This window comes from Calliopsis andreniformis, chromosome 12 (assembly GCF_051401765.1).
Source record: "Calliopsis andreniformis isolate RMS-2024a chromosome 12, iyCalAndr_principal, whole genome shotgun sequence".
In the NCBI taxonomy this organism is placed as follows: domain Eukaryota; kingdom Metazoa; phylum Arthropoda; class Insecta; order Hymenoptera; family Andrenidae; genus Calliopsis; species Calliopsis andreniformis.
Window position 1 is genome coordinate 11544380 of NC_135073.1, and position 21270 is coordinate 11565649.

The 21270-nt window shown below is 36.7% G+C and overlaps 3 protein-coding genes across 6 annotated transcripts in view; 2 read left to right on the forward strand and 1 right to left on the reverse strand.

The window, feature by feature from the left end:
• The window catches only part of Rab3gap1 (RAB3 GTPase activating protein subunit 1), a 31570-nt gene that overhangs the window by 5433 nt on the left and 4867 nt on the right, over positions 1-21270 (reverse strand). For 2 of the 4 annotated variants that reach the window (XM_076389737.1, XM_076389736.1), the window contains exons 1-6: positions 17668-17936; positions 17190-17472; positions 16984-17120; positions 16659-16872; positions 16173-16581; positions 15883-16097 (exon numbers count right to left, since the gene is read on the reverse strand). In XM_076389737.1, coding sequence (XP_076245852.1) covers positions 15883-16097; positions 16173-16581; positions 16659-16872; positions 16984-17120; positions 17190-17472; positions 17668-17863 — 1454 coding nt within the window. In that variant the 5' untranslated portion in view covers positions 17864-17936. Of the gene's footprint in view, positions 1-15882; positions 16098-16172; positions 16582-16658; positions 16873-16983; positions 17121-17189; positions 17473-17667; positions 17937-20949; positions 21136-21270 lie in introns of those variants that run through there. The other 2 variants (XM_076389738.1, XM_076389740.1) reach the window with 2 other exon arrangements.
• On the forward strand, positions 12185-15169 carry Haf (leucine-rich repeat and fibronectin type-III domain-containing protein hattifattener). Its single transcript, XM_076389013.1, has 5 exons — positions 12185-13063; positions 13136-13451; positions 13545-14546; positions 14633-14812; positions 14886-15169. Exons 1-5 carry the CDS (start codon positions 12185-12187, stop codon positions 15167-15169), a joined length of 2661 nt encoding a protein of 886 aa, XP_076245128.1.
• LOC143186217 (transmembrane protein 42) lies at positions 18402-19381 on the forward strand. Its single transcript, XM_076389747.1, has 4 exons — positions 18402-18417; positions 18593-18786; positions 18919-19065; positions 19167-19381. The coding sequence occupies exons 2-4, from the start codon at positions 18613-18615 to the stop codon at positions 19302-19304; spliced, it is 459 nt and encodes a 152-aa protein (XP_076245862.1). The 5' UTR covers positions 18402-18417; positions 18593-18612; the 3' UTR covers positions 19305-19381.

Below are 21270 nucleotides of genomic sequence, written 5' to 3' on the forward strand. Positions count from 1 at the left end.
CTTCCGCGGGCTCGGGCGACTATAGTTATTACAGCACCGAGCTCCGAAGGGTGAATGCTCCTACACACGCACCTCATGGACATCTTCAGCGTGTACTGGCCGACCTTGAACCATGTACTACACGAGCGTACAAGGCGCGCTCTTCGTACATGGACGATACAGCGTGGCCAGGATAGATTAAGATGTACAGGGCGTTCGAAAGATTCTTGAGAAGGACACGCTGAGTCGGAGTGTATGAATATTATACAGGGTGTAAATAATGTACGTATCGATATCCTGAAAGGTGGGAGGGGAGATCAAATGGAACACAAAATGTTCTATGATTTAATGTTCGATCTGTCTCCATTTTGCAAGTAATAATACCTTAAAGTTTATATAGCTGTATGCTAAAGTAATAATCAGAAGATTCTGTAATTTTACAGACACTTTGAAGAGAATTGAACAGAAAAGTCTTAATGCTTTCGTCGAGATCCATTTCCTATAAGTATATTTCAGATTTTTAAAGTTTTATAAGTGGACCACTTAATGTGGCCACCTCAGTTATTTTCGTTATTAGTAGATTGGTCAACTCTTTTCTTTGTCACAAACGATACGATTTTGAAGGATTTCCAAAGTGATATTTTATGTTTCTGGATCTTTTCTTAATTTAATTTTTAAAGTCACCTTCAATCTTTTTTTACGTGAAACACTATAATTGTGTTTCCTTGTCAGATAACAGGCTTTCGGATGAATTAAAAGAGCTCAAAGACTAGCATTTTTCATCTAATGGAATGATATGATAAAAATATTTAGACGAAAAATATTTTTATATCAAGCCAATTTTAATTATGTTATCGTTTTGAAAGTCCCTCGATATCTTATTGTTGGAATTCATCCATTCGTTATGCGCCAATCCAATAAAGAAAAGACGAAAAGTAGCAGAGCTGATAGATAAGATGCTCTTATTAAAATACTTGATTTTATTATAACTGGTCCAGATAACAAATGGATTATGAAACAGCCTTAATAGTTTTTCTATGAGGCAATTTATTTTGATATGATTTTAGCTTCGCCATTTTTTGGGTCGTTAAAGCTGAGATATTATGTCGATTTGCTCTAGAAAGCATTCCTTTACGCGTGACATTGTTAGTGTTTTTTAGAAGGTGAATCCACGTATATTTCGAAGTGCACTCGATTTAAAAAAGAGTATGTTCATCTGAGCATGTAGGAAACATTCAACCTAGATATAATGATATGGCATAACGGTCAGATTTTGAGATGTTTCTTGAAAAGTATTCCCTAGTGATTTAAGTATTTGTCGAAGCTAAACAGATATGTAAGTGAGATAATGTTAGCTCAAAGTGATAAATATTAACGAACAATTTTTAGCGGCTTGAAAAAAGAAATGTATTGAAGAATATTATTCAAAATAAACATGTTCCTCTCTTTAAAAAAGGAGTGCCTTTTTATGATGTCAATTCTGTCAAGTTTTGAAGTCTATGAATACTCCAATATTTATAATATGATGTTGACCGGGCAAAAACACTGTAATCGATAGTCTCTTGAATGGACCTCCATACGAAAGAATTCGTGAACCATTACTGATTCTGGTTATGTAAATTAAAGTTTTGAAGAATGCTAAATCACATTGTGGGACGAGAGGATTCTAAGAATTCTAAAATTTTTACAAGCCCCATAAACCTGATCGATACTACAGAATTTCAATAAATAAAAGTTACGCAAAACCCTGATGGCCTATAAATAGAATTTTACCTAATTTCTTGCTTGCTGAGTCACTCGAATAATATTAACAAAAACTGTATAAGAATACGAATCAGACATTATCCTCGAACGATTGCAATTTGAAAACGGTTGACGTTCTGTTGTTCCATCCAATTTTACCCAAAATACTTTGAGGGCAACAGTGAGTTTGTCCTATCTGACAGCTGTTACGAAGAAATTTGTACGACTTCCTTGTGCAAAGCAGGAAATTTCCTCGTACAAAGTCCAACAAGCGTGGAGGTACTGACTCGTTTGCCCAGTTGCCATGGCCATCGAACCATGGTGTTCTCCTGCCTCGATTCTTCTATTCTATTACTTCCATTTCCTGCACGCTCTATCTACAGGGCGTCCAGCTTTGAAATTTTGGAAAAAGAAGAAAAAATCTGAGGACTCAGAATGGGAAATCCATATTTAATTATCACAGAAAAGTAGCTTACGATTGATTAACTTTAGCATTTCATTTGACGCGTTTTCTTATTATAATTTCATGGGGGTTTATCTCAGAATGTCACTAAACAACATATTGTTTTCAAAAAATGATTGTGTACAGCTGCATCCAGTCACTGATACGTACAACATTGCTTTTTATGTCAATTGTTTAAAATGTGAAGTAAAAAATAATATCACTCATGGGAAGACTTAACAATTAATTTTTCTCATTGTCAGTTCACGTTGCTTATTGTTAGTGTAGAGTGTAGATGAACGATCGCGTGAAGAGTTAATTTACTTTTGCTAGTTAAAGGGTCAAGTTGATACTGCTCATATCAGTCGAATTTTTGGAACGTTTAATTAGCAAAGATAATTTCTGTGTCACCACAACGACCACGAATCCGTTGTTCTAGTTTATTCACCTGATCCAGTGTTCCGCCGCGTAAAAGAGAAATCCTTCGTTTCATTAACATTCACTTCTGCGGTTTATTTTCCCGAGTATGCGAAAAACTCGACCACGGAACGATTCAGTGCGCTACCAAGTACCTTTCTCTAAAACGCAACACGATGCAATTCCAATAGCTGAAACCACCTCTCTAAAACGGGCAAAATCCGCTTGGACTATGATCGCGATCATTTTCTCTAAACGCAGGAACAGCGAGAGTGAGAAGAAAAGTAATAATCCTGTGATTTTATTAGAATCTGCGCTATTATTTTACATGGTTGATTCACCTCCACATAGGTCGTTTCTTTAACTAGGTACTTGAAAGTGAAAATGATGATTTAAGTTGTAGATAAAATTGGAGAATATAGAAAAAGCTTTTTCGCTAAATTAGTCTCACTGCCCTGTATCATATATGATACACGCTAGTCTGTCCAATCGCTGGTATCACAGGTGGTACAAGGTGTTCAGCTCTCCACGTCTGGTGTAGGTATCATGGACCATACACATAATTTGTGTGGAATAACTTGATATTCTGTGTCAACGTCTTATTGCTCCTTAGGACGTGAAGGAAGTAATCGCTTATAACGTGTGGACATTGAACGTGCTAATAAGAATTCGATTTAATATTAAATGAAAGTCAAATTTAAATAGAAACGAATAAAACAGCAGGAAACTATCAGAAAACTATTTCTATTTCCAATTTCTATTTTCAGAAAATTATTCCATGTCTAATTGCCTGAAAGTTTTATCGCCTCGAAAGGAAAAATTTCCAAAAATGAAATCTCAACTCCTGCTACCGAAAGCGAATTCGAACAGTAAATTCATTCATATTTAACAGTAAGCAATTTAAAAAATAGTGAAATAAAACTTGGAAAAAGTTTGGTGAAGATTTGAAAGGAAATCATCGCGATACGAAAGTAAGCCCAGGTACATGCTAACCCACATCCCAAGAAGGTCGAGGGAAACTGAGTTTAGCGTGAACGTCGGGGCTCTCATTTCCGGGGTCGCTTCTGAACTTCCGTCGGAGGACTGATGATGTAATTTGCGGGCGTATTTCACCTTCAATAATGATCGTCGACCAGTGGGTCAATAAAATATTCATTGATTGATCAAACGAGCTAAAAAAATGATTTGCCCAATGTTGAAAATAATTGCAAATGTTACCCTGCTGCTGTTTCAAGTTGGTGCATATAAAATGTATTTTTAAGCAGAAGAAAGGCAAACGTCTCTTTCCTCAAAATAATTTATCAAAATTGAATGCATCTATTTCAAACTCTGAAGAAACAATTCGTGCGTATAATGTATACCAACCTAATACTTCCCTAGTGTGAAGAAACAGGAAACGAGAGCGAGACAAGTAATGAAAATTGTAGTAGATACGAATGAGTTTACGTAATGTCAATCGAGGATGGCATTAGTGATAGAGAAACCTGAATCACAAGGGATGCGACTACGAGGAAGGTGGAAAGACTGAAACGCGAGTTGCTACGTAAGAGAAGATACGATTGGTAATTAGGGAGATGGCTTCGTGCCATGGCGATTTTTCGAAAGTTGGTAATTAACACAACGATCCTGTGTTTCCTCGTTATTGTGCCTCTGTTTCTTCCTTTTGTGCGCTTCTGTGTCCTGTCGTCGCTAGATACATCTATTGTCTTAGCGATTCTCACAAGTGCAATGAAACAGACCAGCGTTACGTTCCTACGACGTAATTCGGTCGATTCTTTCCTCAGCAGGAAAAGAGTTTTACCATTTGTTTAAGACCTGGGCTGAGCTCTCCACATTATGTCGACAATCGGGAGAAAAAGGAGAAATTGTGAGACTCGCTACTGCTGTTTGGAGACGTTTACTATTGTTATTGTGTAAAGTGAATTATGTGCCATTTCCAGGATGTGATAACGAATTATGAAAGGAAGTGGAGAAGTTGAGCGAATTCAGGCGAGAGTTTGAAATCATTTAAAGTACACCTGTTTTACCATTTTGCTTAAATGTTCCTGGTGTTCATATATTTTGGTGAGCTATTCCAACTACTGTCTAGACTATTATTAAGATTCTTGGAAAATTTGTGGTTTGATTGAAGGTCAGATAGAATTTTGAAATATTGCTCCATATTTGCTACTGTTATACTGTTCTCTGAACAATTAGACAGAAATTAATTAAAACTCTGTCATCTGTAAGAAAAATACTTTGGCTGGCTATGTATTATTTGTTCAGAGTATTTCAACCTCTTAGTAAGACACCTATGAACATGCTTTTGACATCTAGCTTTATATCTCAAGCATTCAAGTATTAGGACGTTTACCTTATTGCTTCACTGGTTAAGTCTTAATCAACGTTCTATCATACTCTTATTCTTATTGCACCTAATATGCAAAATTCTAAATAAAAGAAATTTTGAATATTCAAAGTTCGTTTAATCGAGGTTCTACTGTGCCCAGAAATACAGAAAAAGTTCACTCTTGAATATCAGCAATTAAATCTTTCTGTCTGGCTTCTTACCGACATATTCAGCATTGTGTACATTGGAATCTCCGCGAATCCGTCAGACTTTCTATATTCTTTGTAACGGTTTACGCTATCAGACGGAACACTATGCGAAACCGACCGTCTCGAGTACTGTTACTTGCTCCATCTCGCACGAGGCGAACGCGAACGAGCGTACAGTTTCCTTAGGGTGTGACGAAGACCATGGCACATTGTACCCTATATCAATGAGAAATCGAAGGCGATGCGTTCCTTTTCCTGCACACTTCGCTCAAAAATTATCTAAATCTAGACCACAGAGCCAGAGTATTCCTAATAAGCAGACTATGGATATTAATGGAACTCTTATTTTGAGAAGTGCAACCCAATTAGAGATTTGGTTTACGCTCCAAATACTATAACTTTCGATATTTTATGGAATTTTGTTCATTACATGGATTCTCTATGTTTTGCATATTGAAATTTGTCATGAATACATAAAGATCTGCTGTATAGTAACAAGTCATTTTTCAAGCTTTAGAGAGCAAATCAAGAAAGTCTTATTTTGGTCTAGATTCTTAATGTAATCCAGACAATTTCAATTTCAAATATCTTTCGTTTTTATGTCTGGAAAGGTATTCAATTAAACAGCGTGTAGTAAAGGCTAAGTGAAATGCATGATTGGGTAGCTGAAAGTGTTCAGAAAAGGCACATGTCCACAAAAGGTGTGAATGCACTGGAGCACTGATATTGCCCGTAATTCGATCCTCAATTCCTATAACCGATGCCTCGATCAGTTCTGGTTGTTTCCGACCAGCAATCATTCAAGAAATCAACCGCGAACTAGCTATTAGGTTTCCCGACAAGTGCACATGTCATAACACTCTGTCAATATCGCGTGTTCGAAAACGAGTAACTTTCATTATCTTTCATCAATAAAAAATCTGTTCTGTGGATGAAGCTTCATATCAATCGTTAATTTTTCGAGAAACGACTGTTCCCTGAATATCGATAACTATACAAAGTTACAAGCTTTGAAGACGTTTCAAAAACTTTATAAATTTTAAGAAGTACTTGATGCTATTAATAACTATTATAATTTTAGAAAAATCTAAACATAATTATATCTATACATATCTACTATTCTATGACAGACCAAAGCAACAAAATCTTAAATTTTGAAGAACTTAAAAAGTTTTTGATTTCCAATGGTATTCAAAGTAATTTGAAATAATTGCTAACAAATTTCTATGTAATCTTTAGGAATACAAAAATAATGAAAAATATTAAAAAGAAAAAATCTAAACACATAAGCTTGAATAATATCTAAGAAATTCCATTATTGAAACCTAAGGCGGGGTACGATGCGATCGATTCTCGTCAGCTCATGATAAGAATCGAATTCCACGTAATGGTTGGATGGATCAGTGACCGCAGGCGAATTTGTGGGATACCACAGAAGTAAGAAAGCAACATTGACACCGTTTGCGGTAAAGACGGAGTTCGATACTGTAATTGCATATATGGTGCAAAATGTTCGTGGAAAATCGTTAACGCGTCTAAAAAGTTCATTACTTTCTAACGAGCCGCGGAAACAGTGAAATTGTTCGTAGAATTTACTCGGAACATGTCGTGCGAACCGCCAGCTCCAGTTTCACAATAGCCTTTTTGTCATCCCGTGAATACGTTTGTCAAGCTTTCCTGTGAGCGTCTCTGCTCGTTCGAGTTTTCCTGCGAAACGCTCATGAGACACTCGAACTCCACACAAAAGTAACGATAATGAAATATTTCAGAATATTTCGGGTCAAAGTCGTTAAAAAATGAATTTAAGCAGAAATAAAGCACTTAAAAATTTGAATATATGAATATTTAAAGGGTTTGAAAACTTGAAAAGAGTATAGCCAAATGAGCAGGCAAAAAGTACCCTTAAACTTAATTGAACTTATGATACACCAATTACTAACTTTCCACAAGAAATCTGTTCTAATAGTAAATTTCTACTAATAGTAAATTGCAACCCTCTATTCTTATTGCAGGGGTAATAACAAAGCGAAACATAATTTTCAAGTCAACTTGGATATCCTAATTTCTTTCAGATTTTTCGGTTGCAAGATTTTTTATTACACTACTGTCAGCAGCAAACATTGTAGCTACCCAAGTAAAAAGAAAATTATACACAAAAAAGCGAATTGGAGGTGGAGCTTTGATGTCTCTCTATAACTGAAAAGATGAAAGTTCGAGTAATTCACCCCCGATGGGGTTAAGTCTAGAATCCGCTAAGAGTCGATACCTCTATCGCTATTCTAGATCACCTCCACTCGCCTCGTGTATTTGCCTTTCGAAAAATGTGGAACATTACCGTGGGAACCAGTCACATGTCCAAGATAAGCCTTGATATTGGAGTGACCCGCGGCCCTAACGGCGTAACCGCGCTCTATCGACATTCTAATCCGCGTTTCCTCTCGCATAAATCTTCGTTAATAATCGCGCCTCGATATTTGGTCCAAAGGAACGGGACGGAAAATCGAAAGAGAACGAAAGTGAAAGGCGCGAATTCCGCTGGCCGCTGCACGCGCCACAATGAACCCTGACGACCACCGCGTGCCTCGTGGTGTTTCCACATGTTCTGGGCGAGGTACCCAACATGATCGTTAATAAAAAATTTCCCTGAATCTCGACAGGCGAGATACGCCTAAGAAGAAAAACTGACTCGAAGAGGACTGGTATTGCTCAAGTGTTTCGAAAGTGATATAATTTAAGGAAGTCCGTTCTTCGGGGAGAGCAAAAAAATTATTAATGGGTTTAGATGAAAATTATGTTACTAAAGAAGTGATATTGGTAAAGAGAATGGAATTAACTAACGAGTCCATCTAGTTTCGTAATTACTGGTACATCTATTTATAGATCGGGGTTTATTGAAGCATGAATTGTTAAATTGTTGAATGACAGTTTTGGTATTGTTATCTGGCGTTAATTGGACCTATTGGAGAGAGCAAGATTAGAGAGCTTGTGTAATCATTTGTAGGGAATCATGTCTGACTTGTATTAAAGTTAGGGCTGGAACTACTTGTTGAATATTTCAGAAACTATTGGTGTACACAAGTTAATTTAAGAATAATTTTTTAATTTATTATTTATATGTATCGTATTTAAAAATGTAGAGTTCAGTATTAAAAAAGGGTGTTTCTCCCTTCAAATAATCTTTTTAGGTGTTTGTTATATTAGATACTAAACGCTATGTAAATTTCTGGGGTAAATGGTTTAAAAATCTCCACCTGTATATTACCAGATCTATAAAATATTGCAATCTGTGTCGAATACAAATAGGCAAATTAGAATTCCAAGGTCTAACCGATTCAGAAATCTTAGAAAAAACTTGAATCATTTTGTAACACTTTCAAGTCTTAATAAAAAAAGAAACCTAAACTGTTGCTTTCGTCACGGATTTTGTGCTTCGTATTTCGAATCCTCTGTGAGTATTTTTGATGTAAAAAAATGTATTTCGTAAAGCTATTTTCTAGGACTTTCTAATCTCTATTCAAACCAAATAAGAAATAATTGCGTGAATAATCGTGAATTCTCAATCGCCTATGAGCAATGACTTCTTTCAAGCGGCATTCCTCGACGAAAGGTCATCAGAGCGTACGTGTGAGCACACTTCTGCGTTGTTGGAATGTTGAATGATTTACGGCAAATTCGTAGGCGTGACATGACAAAATCGTTGACTAATTGCTATTCTCATCGTTTGAAAAAGGAACTTCAATCAATTCCAAGACGATCATACCGTTAGACGAGGAACTCTAGGAATCCAGTTGAAACGTTTTTGATATAAATGATTAAGAAAGTTTATGCACAATTATTATTTCCAAGACTTTATATAAGAAAAACTAACAGTTACTGCTTTCACGGACAAGTCTTTGTGTCTAGGTTGGGGCAGATCTGATAAAAAGAAATTGCTACGAATTTTGTCGTGACCTCGATGCTCACGATCCAATTTTCTTTTCATTTCTACGTATTCTATTTAATAAAAGAGAGTATATAAAATTCAAACAGACCCACAGGGCATGAATAAAAATCTGTTTGATTAATTCTAATCATTACAAACTGACTGATTACATTTATGCTCCAAGGGTTATTATTCAGTATTTTAATGATTTTCTGTAAAACGATTATAGATCAATAAATGCACATAGAAATGAAGAGAAACTGTTTAGAAATTGTGATTAATATTCTTCTTATAATTTATGTAAAATACTGCCTGTTTGCCTATTAAAATTCATAATTGTCAATGATCCTCCTTGACACTAAAGTCTCTGGCAAGGTAACGAGGTAACTATTCTGCAAGAATTACTGTCTGTTACAGTCTGATAATCAACTTGCCACGTGCGTTGACAAGCAACAATACCTCGGCTAATTAGGATCTTAATTACTCTCCGTTTAAGCAATCTTTAGATTAAGTTCGATAACCTAGTGCGCGGGAATCTCAATAGTTAGAGAGATCTAAAGGATATTCATTTATTCTTTAGAGATTTTTTTAATCCATTATTTCATTTAGGAATCATTCCATAAATTAAATTTATGGATGTTAGCTCTTTCGTACACGATGTAAAAAAGGTAGAAACGAAGGCACAATGAACAATATATCAACACAGAATGAATAGATAGATAAACAATTATAACAGAATTTTTTAAAGCTACAGAAACAATAGATTAATAAATTTTCTACGTAAAGTTTAAATTTATGTACTATTTTCCTGCATATTCTTTGCACATTTTCATATCATCACGATTTTTCTTTATTTCAGTTTATGTCGACTGCATCAATTTCACGTTTCCACGCTGTATACATTAATGCAAAACTCAATTACAGTATTCAAGAATTTCACGAATCGTTTCAACGAATAGTTTCAAACAGTGATTGTTAATCATCATCGGGGATGGTTATAATGCACTGCACGGTAGCTACTCCTCTGTTCCCATTAACAAGTATTCCAAGACTCAACGGCGTAACGAGTGTACGTGTTAATTAATTAAATATCCAATCTGTCCTTATTCTCCTCCCTCCTAACGAAACTCGAATCGTTGACTTCGCTCTAGAAATTCGATGATCGAGCTAGCTAAATAACTTCCGGGATCCCTGTTGCATACCGTCGCTCATTAATCCTGTTTAAGCCCAAAGCTATCGCTCTTCGTGCGAGCGTTGAATACTTCGGTGCATCGACCTTATAATAATAGTTTATCAAAATAACAGACCATGTAAAGCGATAAGAAGCTGAATAGTACCTATGTGAAAATTGATTTTTGGAGGATACTAACGTGTTTTATCAACTTTAGGGATGAGTACTATTTCGAGTCGTATTTTCAATAAATTTGAGTTTATGTCATAATTGAAACCTACTAAATAGAATCTGTATTCTTAACAAATTGAAATTGAATTAACTTTTAGCATACTGAGGTAGGATTCCTTGAGGTCCTCAATATATACTACTTTTCTAATAGAAATAATTTGTTTGTACTTTAGTTTCAAGTGATTCCATCTTGGCATGGTAAAAGTTAAAGGAACAGTATAAAAATCGCTTAATGGTTCCATTACGTGATAATATTTCACAGCTCAGAGAGAAAATCAGAACCGACGTAAGAAGCTCGAAACGTGTTGTATAATTATGCAGTCAGACACCTTAAAGTCACGCACTATTTTAACCCGGAAGCCGATTAGAAGGCTATGCAGGAGTAAACTGTACGAGAAACATTTTTGCGGATGCTCTCCAGTTAATTATAAACCCTCGCCTTATAATAATACGTAATTGCTAATATAATCAAATTAACTACTCTCAAATTAGTCACTCCTGGCTACGATCGTGAAGAATACACGTTAATCTATCTCTATTTAAAATTCGCCAAGGAATTTAACACTGACAATTCCGAGATACAAAGAAACTCTACTCGAAAAAGATAGAGAAAAATATTGAAGAACCACAAGTCCCTGAAGACAATTATATATTTTAGATTCTTTCTAACTTTTACTTTTGTTTGCAAATTAAACTGATGAAAAATATGTAATAAAAGTAAATGCAGAATTTCTCAAAAACTCACACCACCTGCATATGTATTCTATATACAAGAATATTGGTATAACATGCCCCAAAAATAAATGACTAAACTTGACACGAAAGAAGCGTTCCATACTCTACAAAAAAAAGATAAGAAAAAAAAAGTAATTTTAACGTCCATCGTAGGATGCAATTATTTGACCATTTCTAAGAAAAAGGGGAACTAGTAGAACAAGTTTCTAGGATCTCGTCTATTCTTCGAAAAGGCTGTAGATCTCTATATGCAGCGTGGAAGTTGAAGATCCAGAGTAGACGAGTGACAAGAACTGTTCCAAAAGGAATTTGTGCACCGTTTCTCGTTTACCATCGATAGAAACATCGAGCTGAGGACATGCGTTTACTCCGGCCATTGACTCGTAACGGGTCTATGGACCCTGGTTCGTCGCGGTTCGTTTAGGCTGCACGACTTTAGCCCGTTCGTACGCCACGCTTCTTGATGACCGCTGGTACCCCAGTCCTACATTCGACGCTCCTCTGGCTTTTGGGTTTTCAAGAAATCGCCGCGTTCGATCGAGCAAATAATCGATGAAAGTCTTAATGACACGTCCTACGCAAAACTATAGAAAGATATTTCACTTTTGTGCAATGGCCTGTGCTTTGAAGTTAAGAGATCGGAATAAAAGGTGGTTATCAGAAGCAGCGAAGGATTGCGTTCGGGGAGGGGTTTTAGAATCTCCTCTAATATACCTTTACTATTTCAATATACCTACGTACTCTTCTCTACGACACATTATATACAAATTTCACTTTTTTGTAATAAATCACGAGTAAAATACGATCTTTCATTTAGTAGAAATATAGACATTAAATATACAGTTACTCGTCAATGTAAGAATTATTTTTCATTCTCATTGTGAAACTGATAAGACCACTCAACTACCCAAAGTGATAGTTTCAAATTATGATAAATCTGCCAGAACTTTCCTTGTGAGTTTTATTTGTTATTAACTACTAACATTAAGTTACTGTATTTTCAGATATGCTTACGTCGATGCTGCTGTTGCTGTTGGTAGGCATAGTCACTATTAGAACAGCAGCTTCTAGCTGTCCATGGGTAGTTGATGCCGACGTACCTGATCTCGAGAGCTCTTGTATTTGTGACTACAATCTAGCGAGAGAGCTCTCGGTACAATGCGACATCGTCAACTACGACCAGCTCATGACTGCCATGAGGCGTTACGCGTCCAAAAGTACTGTGGACTTGTTCTACGTTAACAACAGTACGATAGGAACGTTGAAAAATGGCTCCTTCGCGACGTTCAGGATCAACAATATGCAGCTATCTGGCTGCCAGATTAAAACTATTGAGCCAGAAGCTTTCAAGGGTCAAGAAAACTCTCTGAAGAGTCTTAATCTGAAGAACAATGACCTAACAGAAGTTCCCAGTAACACTCTAAAGGTTCTGCGAAACCTCACTGTACTAGACCTTTCGATGAACAAAATCACAAGGGTAGATGACAATGCCTTTGCAGGCCTGAAACTGGTCACATTGAAACTCTCTGATAACGAAGTTACACTTGCTCCTGGGTCGTTCCAAGGCTTGGAGAGGTCGCTAAAGAATTTGAACTTGAAAGGAACTAGGCAGAAGAAGGTACCAGAGGCACTTAGGGATTTGAAGATTTTAGCATTCCTTGACCTATCACAAAATAGTATTAGAGAACTTCCTGGTTCTGCTGGGGCCAAAGCTTTCGAAGGACTAGAGTCTTTGACTGGATTAAACCTTGAGAGAAACTTGATTCAAAACATTGGACCAGATGCTTTTCATGGAATTAAGAATACTCTGAGTTCGTTAAGTTTGCTGAACAATCTTATTCCAGACTTTCCTACAGCCGCTATTAACAGTGTTCAGGATCTTAGGGTGAGTTCAAAAACACTGTTATACTAGAGAAAGAATTTTAAATATTTACATTTAACAATACACTCTGTTTAGGTGTTAGATATTGGGTTCAACTTGATAACTGACCTGCCAGTGAACGCTTTTCAAAAGAATCCATCAATAACACTTCTAGCGATCGATGGAAATCCACTATCAACTGTTCCTGAGGAAGCTCTTGCTAGATTGAATGGAACTCTTCGAGGTCTGAGTCTAGGAGGCCGATTTTTGGTCTGTGATTGCAGATTAAGGTGGATTGTGGACTGGATAAAGACCAGGGATTTACAAGTTACCAGTCGAGAACGCAAGCCACAATTTTGCGGCAGTCCACAAAGATTGCAAGACAAAAGCTTTTATAATATCGACCCAAATGGTAATTATAATAGAAGTTATTTAAAATGGAACATTTAATGTGTTTATTATACGCACTATATGATTTACTGATTGCACTTTACGAATTTTCCAGAGATGAACTGCGAAAGAACTCCAGAAATTATTGGAATCGGTACAGTCGAAAGCGTAGACACAAAGGAACCAACAGGACCTGGTGTAGCAAGTAACTACAACCCAATTACTCGTCCCTCAGTTGTACCAAGCACAGCTGTAACAAGTACAACGACAACCACAGCACTCATAACTTCAACGACTGAACAAAAGATCACAGAAACACCGTATTCGACCACTTCGAAACCTACCACTAACAGGCCAACAGCTGCTCGAACAGGCAACGTAGTGATAATGAGGACCACATTGGCCCCACCAAAACACATCCAGGATCAACTACAACAACATCAACCCAGACCACCTTTGGTGCTTGGTTCACCACTTTATAAATCAAAGTCTAATGAAAAGGACATTGTAGTGAAGGACGTGGTCAGGCAAGACAATGCAGTTATCATATATTGGGACACAGAGGCGACAAATATTTTAGGTTTCAAAGTTATTTATAGACTGTTTGGAGACAACAGCTTCAAACAGGCACCTCCTCTCGAGGCCAGTGAAAGAGAGTTCAAAATAAAAAATGTCCCCTCACAGGAATGTATTATAGTTTGTGTGGTGTCGTTAGAAGAAACAAATCTTACCCCTGCAAATGTACCCTATAATCAGTGTCGAGAAGTGAGAACTGAAAATTCCCCTACGTCCAACATGGATAAAATTACAATCGCTGCCAGTGCAGCTATATGTGCCACGATAGTGATTGCGGTGATAATATTCATCGTGGCGAATCGTCGGAGGGCAAGAAAGCTTCACACACTTCACAGTATCGACCAGACAAAAATGGGAGGACCTATTACTGGACTGCCAGTAAATTGTTGCTCCAATGTTGGTCCAACTCCCAGCCCTGGTGGACCCTTATCATCGATGGCAACACTCAGTGCTTACAATGCTCAGAAAGAGTGGGATCAAGTGTCTGCGTACAGCAATAGAAGCATACCAAGACCAAGGATATTTCCTATAGATAGACAAGGTATAAACGAAGTGCAAATATAAAACTAAGTTTCAAGTTAAAATACAGATTAATATGTAATAGTTTTCCTTATTCTTTCCTTCTAGGATCAATAACTAGAGCTTCCTGCATTGATGATGTCAGATCACAAGCAGGACACTACAGCACAAAAATGTCAACAACTCGGTCTGTGGTCGATGGACAATCGCAACATAGTTTCTCCAATACATCAACAAGATACTTTACAAATAACACTTTGTCATCCAATCTTGCTAACACAAGACCAGGTCAGTATTAATGAAACAAGTTGTTCAGCGGTCGATAAATATCCATAGTATAATCTAATTTATCTGTTTATAGAATTAAGACAATCGCGACAGTCTCTAGCCGCAGCTTCTGATAGGATGTCACGCACAAATTTTTCACCAACTCATGTGCCACAACACACTTCGTCTAGAAGGCAGAGACCAAGATCATGTAATCGTACTTTGGAGCAAAACCCTCCGAGACCAGGTAGCCGATACAGCATAGCCGATTCGACACATACTCTGAACAATTACGAAGAAAATAATTGGACTGATCATGACATGGATATATACATGGCACGGAATCCAACAACAAGAACTGGTCTCATGCCTCTTTAACCCGACGCACTGTGTGCGTGTGGTTTTGCTCAAACGTGTTCAATACTTTTTAGGAACATTTGAATTGTTCCTGCTCATGTAAGTGTATCATATGACATGACATTTTAGCAAATATAGAGTTTTCAGAGAATTTAGTGTCTAGAGTCTACGTTATCACAAGTGTTACCATGTAATAACTGTATTAACGTAGCATAACATGACGAAGGACGTTATAAACGTATAGCTTTAAGGAAGTTGACATCAATTATCTTAAGATGCACGTGTAAAAAGATGCTGTGTGCTTGAATCAAACGTTAAGATATAATTAGCTCGGGCACACGATCTCTAGCAATGATTGTAGTAATAAGTCATAAATGTGTCGAGATTAATGCGTATGAGTGGTGAATGTATTTTTATCCAAAGACTGTATCATAAAAAGCGTTTATCGAAATCTGTATTGTGTTGATGTTCTGTGCTTTTACACATGTTTGCAGAAATGTACTGATATAAAATGTTTCGTGACATGTGATGTATCCTCGTAATCAGAGTTTATTGCTAAGAGTGGAATGATTTTGTATATTTTTAATGTTTCAAAAATTCTGTATCGAAATAAATTACTTATTCTAATTGTATTAAAGTTCATAAATTTGTCGGTATATAATTTTGTCAAACACCCAACAAGTCATGTCTTATTTTTTATCATGCAATGAATCAATAAAACATGCATTACTCACCCAGGTATGAGGATGTTTGTTTCCCATCTGTATCTGATTTCCTGCACGAATTCGTACCACAGTTGTGCCAGTGCTGATATCCCTCCAAGATTGTGCGTGCAATGTGCTGCAACAATAGCAAAGCGCCAAACTAAGCTATCCATCGCACACGTTTTCACGCCTTTCCATTGGTCCTCGTCTACATTACTTGTGCTCACGTCCCCATATGGAGTTTTCTGAAACACAGTGTAATTAAATGTATTAAGTTTCGAAAAATTATCCTATTTAAGTGCATTGAAAGCATTACTTACAGAGCTTTCCTCTGCATCAGGAAATAAAAAATAAAGTATCGACAATAGTATTTCCTCTGGTATCGGTCCTTCCACATTTTTATTTCTTTTCGTAGTTGCTTTACTAACAACTGTTGAAATCGTAGGTATTTTAGATTCTGTTAATATATTAAACACTGAACTTAATGGTTGCTCCTCTTGTTGAGCATAAATTACAGCATCACCAAGCAAATCTACCATAGTTTTTTTATTGTTACAAAGATGTAGAAAATCTGTTAAGTATTCTCCAAGCAAACAAGCAGGCAAGGAAACCATTTTAACTTGCACAGACCATTCTGGAGCTAACTGGGGTTCTAGATCTGTGAAACCTTCACTATCAACTACAACATTCTGAGACATTTCAGGCCAGGTAGTGAATAAATGAAGTTCTCTAAAATTAAAAATTCCACCATTTCTCACATTCAGATATTTCAATTATTTTCTTTTGTTTTTAAATAGAAGTCTTACGCAATTGGATCATATGTTGCTCCAAATGGAAGTTTCCCAAGTTCAGCTACACCTAATGTTTCTCCTTGCATAAAATCAAAATCTGGTGGTTCTTGAGTCCATGTACTATTGGTCCAGTCCTTCAAGAGATATGAAAATCTTACAGATATCATCACTGGATCCAATCTTACCCCACAGCCTTCACCAATTTTCTGTCTAAACAGAGCAAGTAAACCTGAAATATAATTCTTATCTGTAAGTTACTGCATATATGTATTGATGACATAATATTAAAACAACTTTCATAATTACTTCTTTACTTTTGCTTTATAAATTTTATTCATACCAGTCAGGTATTTGCAGTGAGAAGGTATTCTTTTTAAATGTACCATGTCAAAATGGGTACAAATTCCTTTTCCAATACTTGTACCAAAATACATTTTCTGCCATGGCTCTAGCACTTGTACCAATGTAGGTATATCACTGAAAATGTCATATGACTTTTACCAACACATCAACATAAATATTGCATTCAGAAGCCTTTTTAAGTACCAATTGGCGTTGGTAGCTGCAATCGCAAAAGAACTAAGCAAAATTCTAATTTTAGTTTCATCTGTAACTGATTCTTTCTTAGTTGACTGTAACACAAGAAATTCCCTGATTCCATAGTAGCGAGCTATTTCTAAATGATTTCCATCAATTCTGGCAAAATCATTGGATGAGTTCAATGCATCTTTGTGACACTGTACCCTTTCTTCTTCATTTTCTTCCAATGAACTGCTTACATCCTTGTCCTCTAATTTTAACTTACAGTGTTTCAACACGAATTCTGCATCTAGAATATAAACAAAAAACTTCTGTATTTTAAATTCATACTCAACACAAAGAAATATTTCTTTTAAATAATTCTCCATTTGTTACAACGTAACAATAAACAAATATTTTAATCTAATTATAATATATGTAGTTGCATACAACTTCTGTATTTTAATTTTAATGAAACAAAGAGTATTAAAATGTCCATACAAACCAGCAAAATGAAGTTTCTCCGTATTCTCTTCCCACTGACAGTTGACAAAGTCTCCGGACTTTAAACAAGGACCAATTTTCGTGTTGGTTAATTTCCATTCGTGCATGATTTCTTCCAATCGAGCTATGAAGACTTCCCATTCTGAAGCTGTTGTAAAATCGTGATGATAAAAATCTTCAATTTCAATATTGTTCATTCTTTGTCGTGATATTTAAAATAACTGCTTAAATCGTTGTTTATCAGCAAACCATACGTCTCACTTTAAGGTTAACCATTTGACATTTATTTGCTACCTAGCATTATCCACTGAGTCAATGCAAACATGTAGGTACCTGATATACCGATTTACAAATTTAACGGCGACTTTGGCGCCCTCTGATTGTCAATAACTTATATTAATTTTATTCAAATTTCATAGTGTTTACATTATAGACCTATCACAATAAATCCTATAATCGTTTTTTAAGTTTGTCATCAAAGAACACAAAAGCAAAGAATAAATCTCAAAGACTGTGAACAAAAATTAGTATGTCAGGCAGTTCATATTTATATGACACTATTATGTATACGATTGAAATAATAAAAAATATAAGATCAAAAACATGGTGTAATAATAATATAAAAAGAATAGACCAAAGCTGTTAGAAGTTACATAGAATAATAATCAAGTATGGTCACGTACTTATCACGTGACCGTCCAGTTAGGTAAGGTTAGTTAGGTTAGAAAACGCGAGTTTGCTCCTGATACCAGTATGTAAATAATATGTACATATATATTTATATACGTACATGTATTTTAAATATAATTCTAAATCACATACTGAATCCATGGTTTAAATTCCACATCGAAAAGTTTGTGACCAGTACTTAAAGTGAGAATTGAAATACTCGTTTCCTTACCGGGGTTATTACTTTGATCTGTTAGTATTCAACGCTAAAAGGCGAATGAAGTCTTCCCCATTAATGTCAGAAGACAGCGATACTACGTCTTCCTCAACAAAATGGGCAACAGAAAAGAAAAAGGAAGCAAAGGTTCGATTAGCCATTGCTGCTGGATTTTTTGCGACTGGTGGAAGTCTTTTGGGTAAACTAGCTGGTGGTGTTGAAATAGTGTCTGCAGTAAGTAACGTGACCTTCGTATGTTAAGTATTATTTATACAAAAAATACATAACAATAGAATTTTGTGACTATGTGCAATTTGCATTTTAGCATTGCTTTTATGCAGTATTAATCGTTTGTTTATAAACAAGGTCTCGTTGCTGCTTAAAGGGGTACTTTTAATTTTGATGGTAACAAGTAACACCGTAGGTTGCACGTTTTTTGTGAAAGCACTCAACGCCAGTGGATCTTCTTTGCCGTGTACCATTGCCAGCGCCGCTACCAACTATGTTTGCTCGGTAATTTGTTTTTCTAACGATGTAACAGCATAATGATGAGAAAAGACGCGATATAACGAAGTTGAGTAAGACGGCTAACGAGAAGGATTCTTTCGTTAAAGGCTTTAGTGGGTTCGTTGATTTTTGACGAATCAACGTCCATCAGATGGTGGTGCGGCATATCGCTCGTTGTTCTGGGCTTGGTCATTTGTCAGGCGCCAACAAAAAGCGAACTTACAGAGAAATCGAAGCGCGAATAATTAAAAAGATTTTATGTACTTTTACCTCTAGTATCATGAATGAATAAACGAAACAAATTATTTTCAGAATTACTTTACACTGAAGTCATTTCACTTTAATACGTTCGATGCGACTGTCACCTGCGTATGTCGGGCAGATTCTTATTTCAAATGACATTATACATGTGACAGTAGAATTTTTATATCGTTTATAGCAATCGTAAATAGTATGTTATCTAGTTCATATTAATCCTACGAATTTACGCAATTCCCATTGCCTGTTTGAATTAAAGTGTACTCGCTAGGAATAATGAAAATATGTCGTCTTTATTCTACTGTCTTTATTCCTCTTTGGTAGAAGTAATGAGAAATGTGAAAAGAACGACCGAGGAACTGGGAGAAGATCTCGAGTGGCACTCGTTTTAGCGAGCAAAGTGGATTTCCACACTTGTAATAGTACTGGATAAGAGACGCGAAAAGAAAAAAAGAATGGAAGATTCTTCCGCCCTATTTCCTTCTACACATAGTCTGTATAAATACACTGTTTCCTGTGTTGAAGAGAGATTAACGCTCCCTACAACACATTTTTCTTTCCCCTTTCCCTAATACGCTACGAGAAATTCACGGTCAAATGCACAAATACTATTGTATCTATAATTCAAAAAATTCAAAGTGAAGAATGCTCTAACTCAAGAGCTCGGCGCAAAAACTAGTCAGCTGCAATTTTAAAAAATTTTGTAATTATTAAAACTTGAAGCTGATCGGTTCTTGCACCGAGCCCTTCAACTTCAACAACAAATAACTTAAGATACTATAAATATATGCTTTACCAATTACTCTAAAAAAATCAAATATGCTTTATAAATACAACTTGTATCGAATCGATATCGTAGATCGTTTGATTCGATTTCTTCCACCCAGCTATTTCTTCAATAGCTATAATTCAGACGTCCCCGTAACTAGAACTGCGCTCAGTAGTCAGATAATAGAAATACAAACTTCAGTTAATCAGACACTAACTATACTTTCGATCATATAAACAGAGTTCTACTGTAGGTTCTAAATATTTAATCGAATGTTAACTAAAATCAATGAAATGAAACTTTCTTTTGACGAAGGGTACGTGCACGCGTTCATACGCCAGCCTAGGTCAGTAACAAAACATTTTACTAGTCCAGGGTTACTAGCACCTCGCGTTACACGTAGCCAGCGTAGCCCAGTTACAAGATATACGTGTAACAGGCTGTCCGCTAACGTAACTTTCAGCCGGCCAGGCTTTCCGTTTGTGGGGCAGGGTCGTGGTTCATAGGTGCATCATGCAGCCGAGAAGGAGGGTACTGGAGGAGAGGCGAGCATGAAAGAAGAGCAAGAGGACGGCTTTATCGAGCGGCGGCTGCGCCGCTTCATCGTTCCCCACAGTGCCGTCTACCGGCTGCCAGTCATCCTCCACAGTCGAGGGTACAGTAATCTTCTTTTTAATGTTCCCTTATTATCGCCACCTCTCTTCCCACTTCGATAAGCCACTTAATTCCCTTCCACGATCAAATACACGACTCTAAACGCTGAGGCTCGAAATCCTCTAGAGCCGAAAGCTGCTCCGCAAAGCCCTCAAATCACAAGTACCATGTATATCAATATTATTTATTCACGGTACTGAGGTCATTACCTGCTCCATTTTACTTAAATTGCTTTTCGAGCACGGGTTCCCGTCATTCCCGACTGTGTAGCAGAGGTTCCAGATTCGATCGTTTCGAAAACCCTAGGAAGTCTAGTTGACGCCGTCAATTGGTCGAATGTCTCTCCCTAGACGATTCCATCCGCTTCTATGCGGTTTTTAACTCGTAACCCTTTCGACGAGAGGCTATCGCTGTCCCAACCGAGTTCTACTGCCCCGTGCCCGCCTTACTTACCCCTTCCACGTTGCGAACGCCATCCCCCCTACTGCTCGTTCTCCCTCCTGGTAGCGAGTGCCCCTAGATTCTGGCAA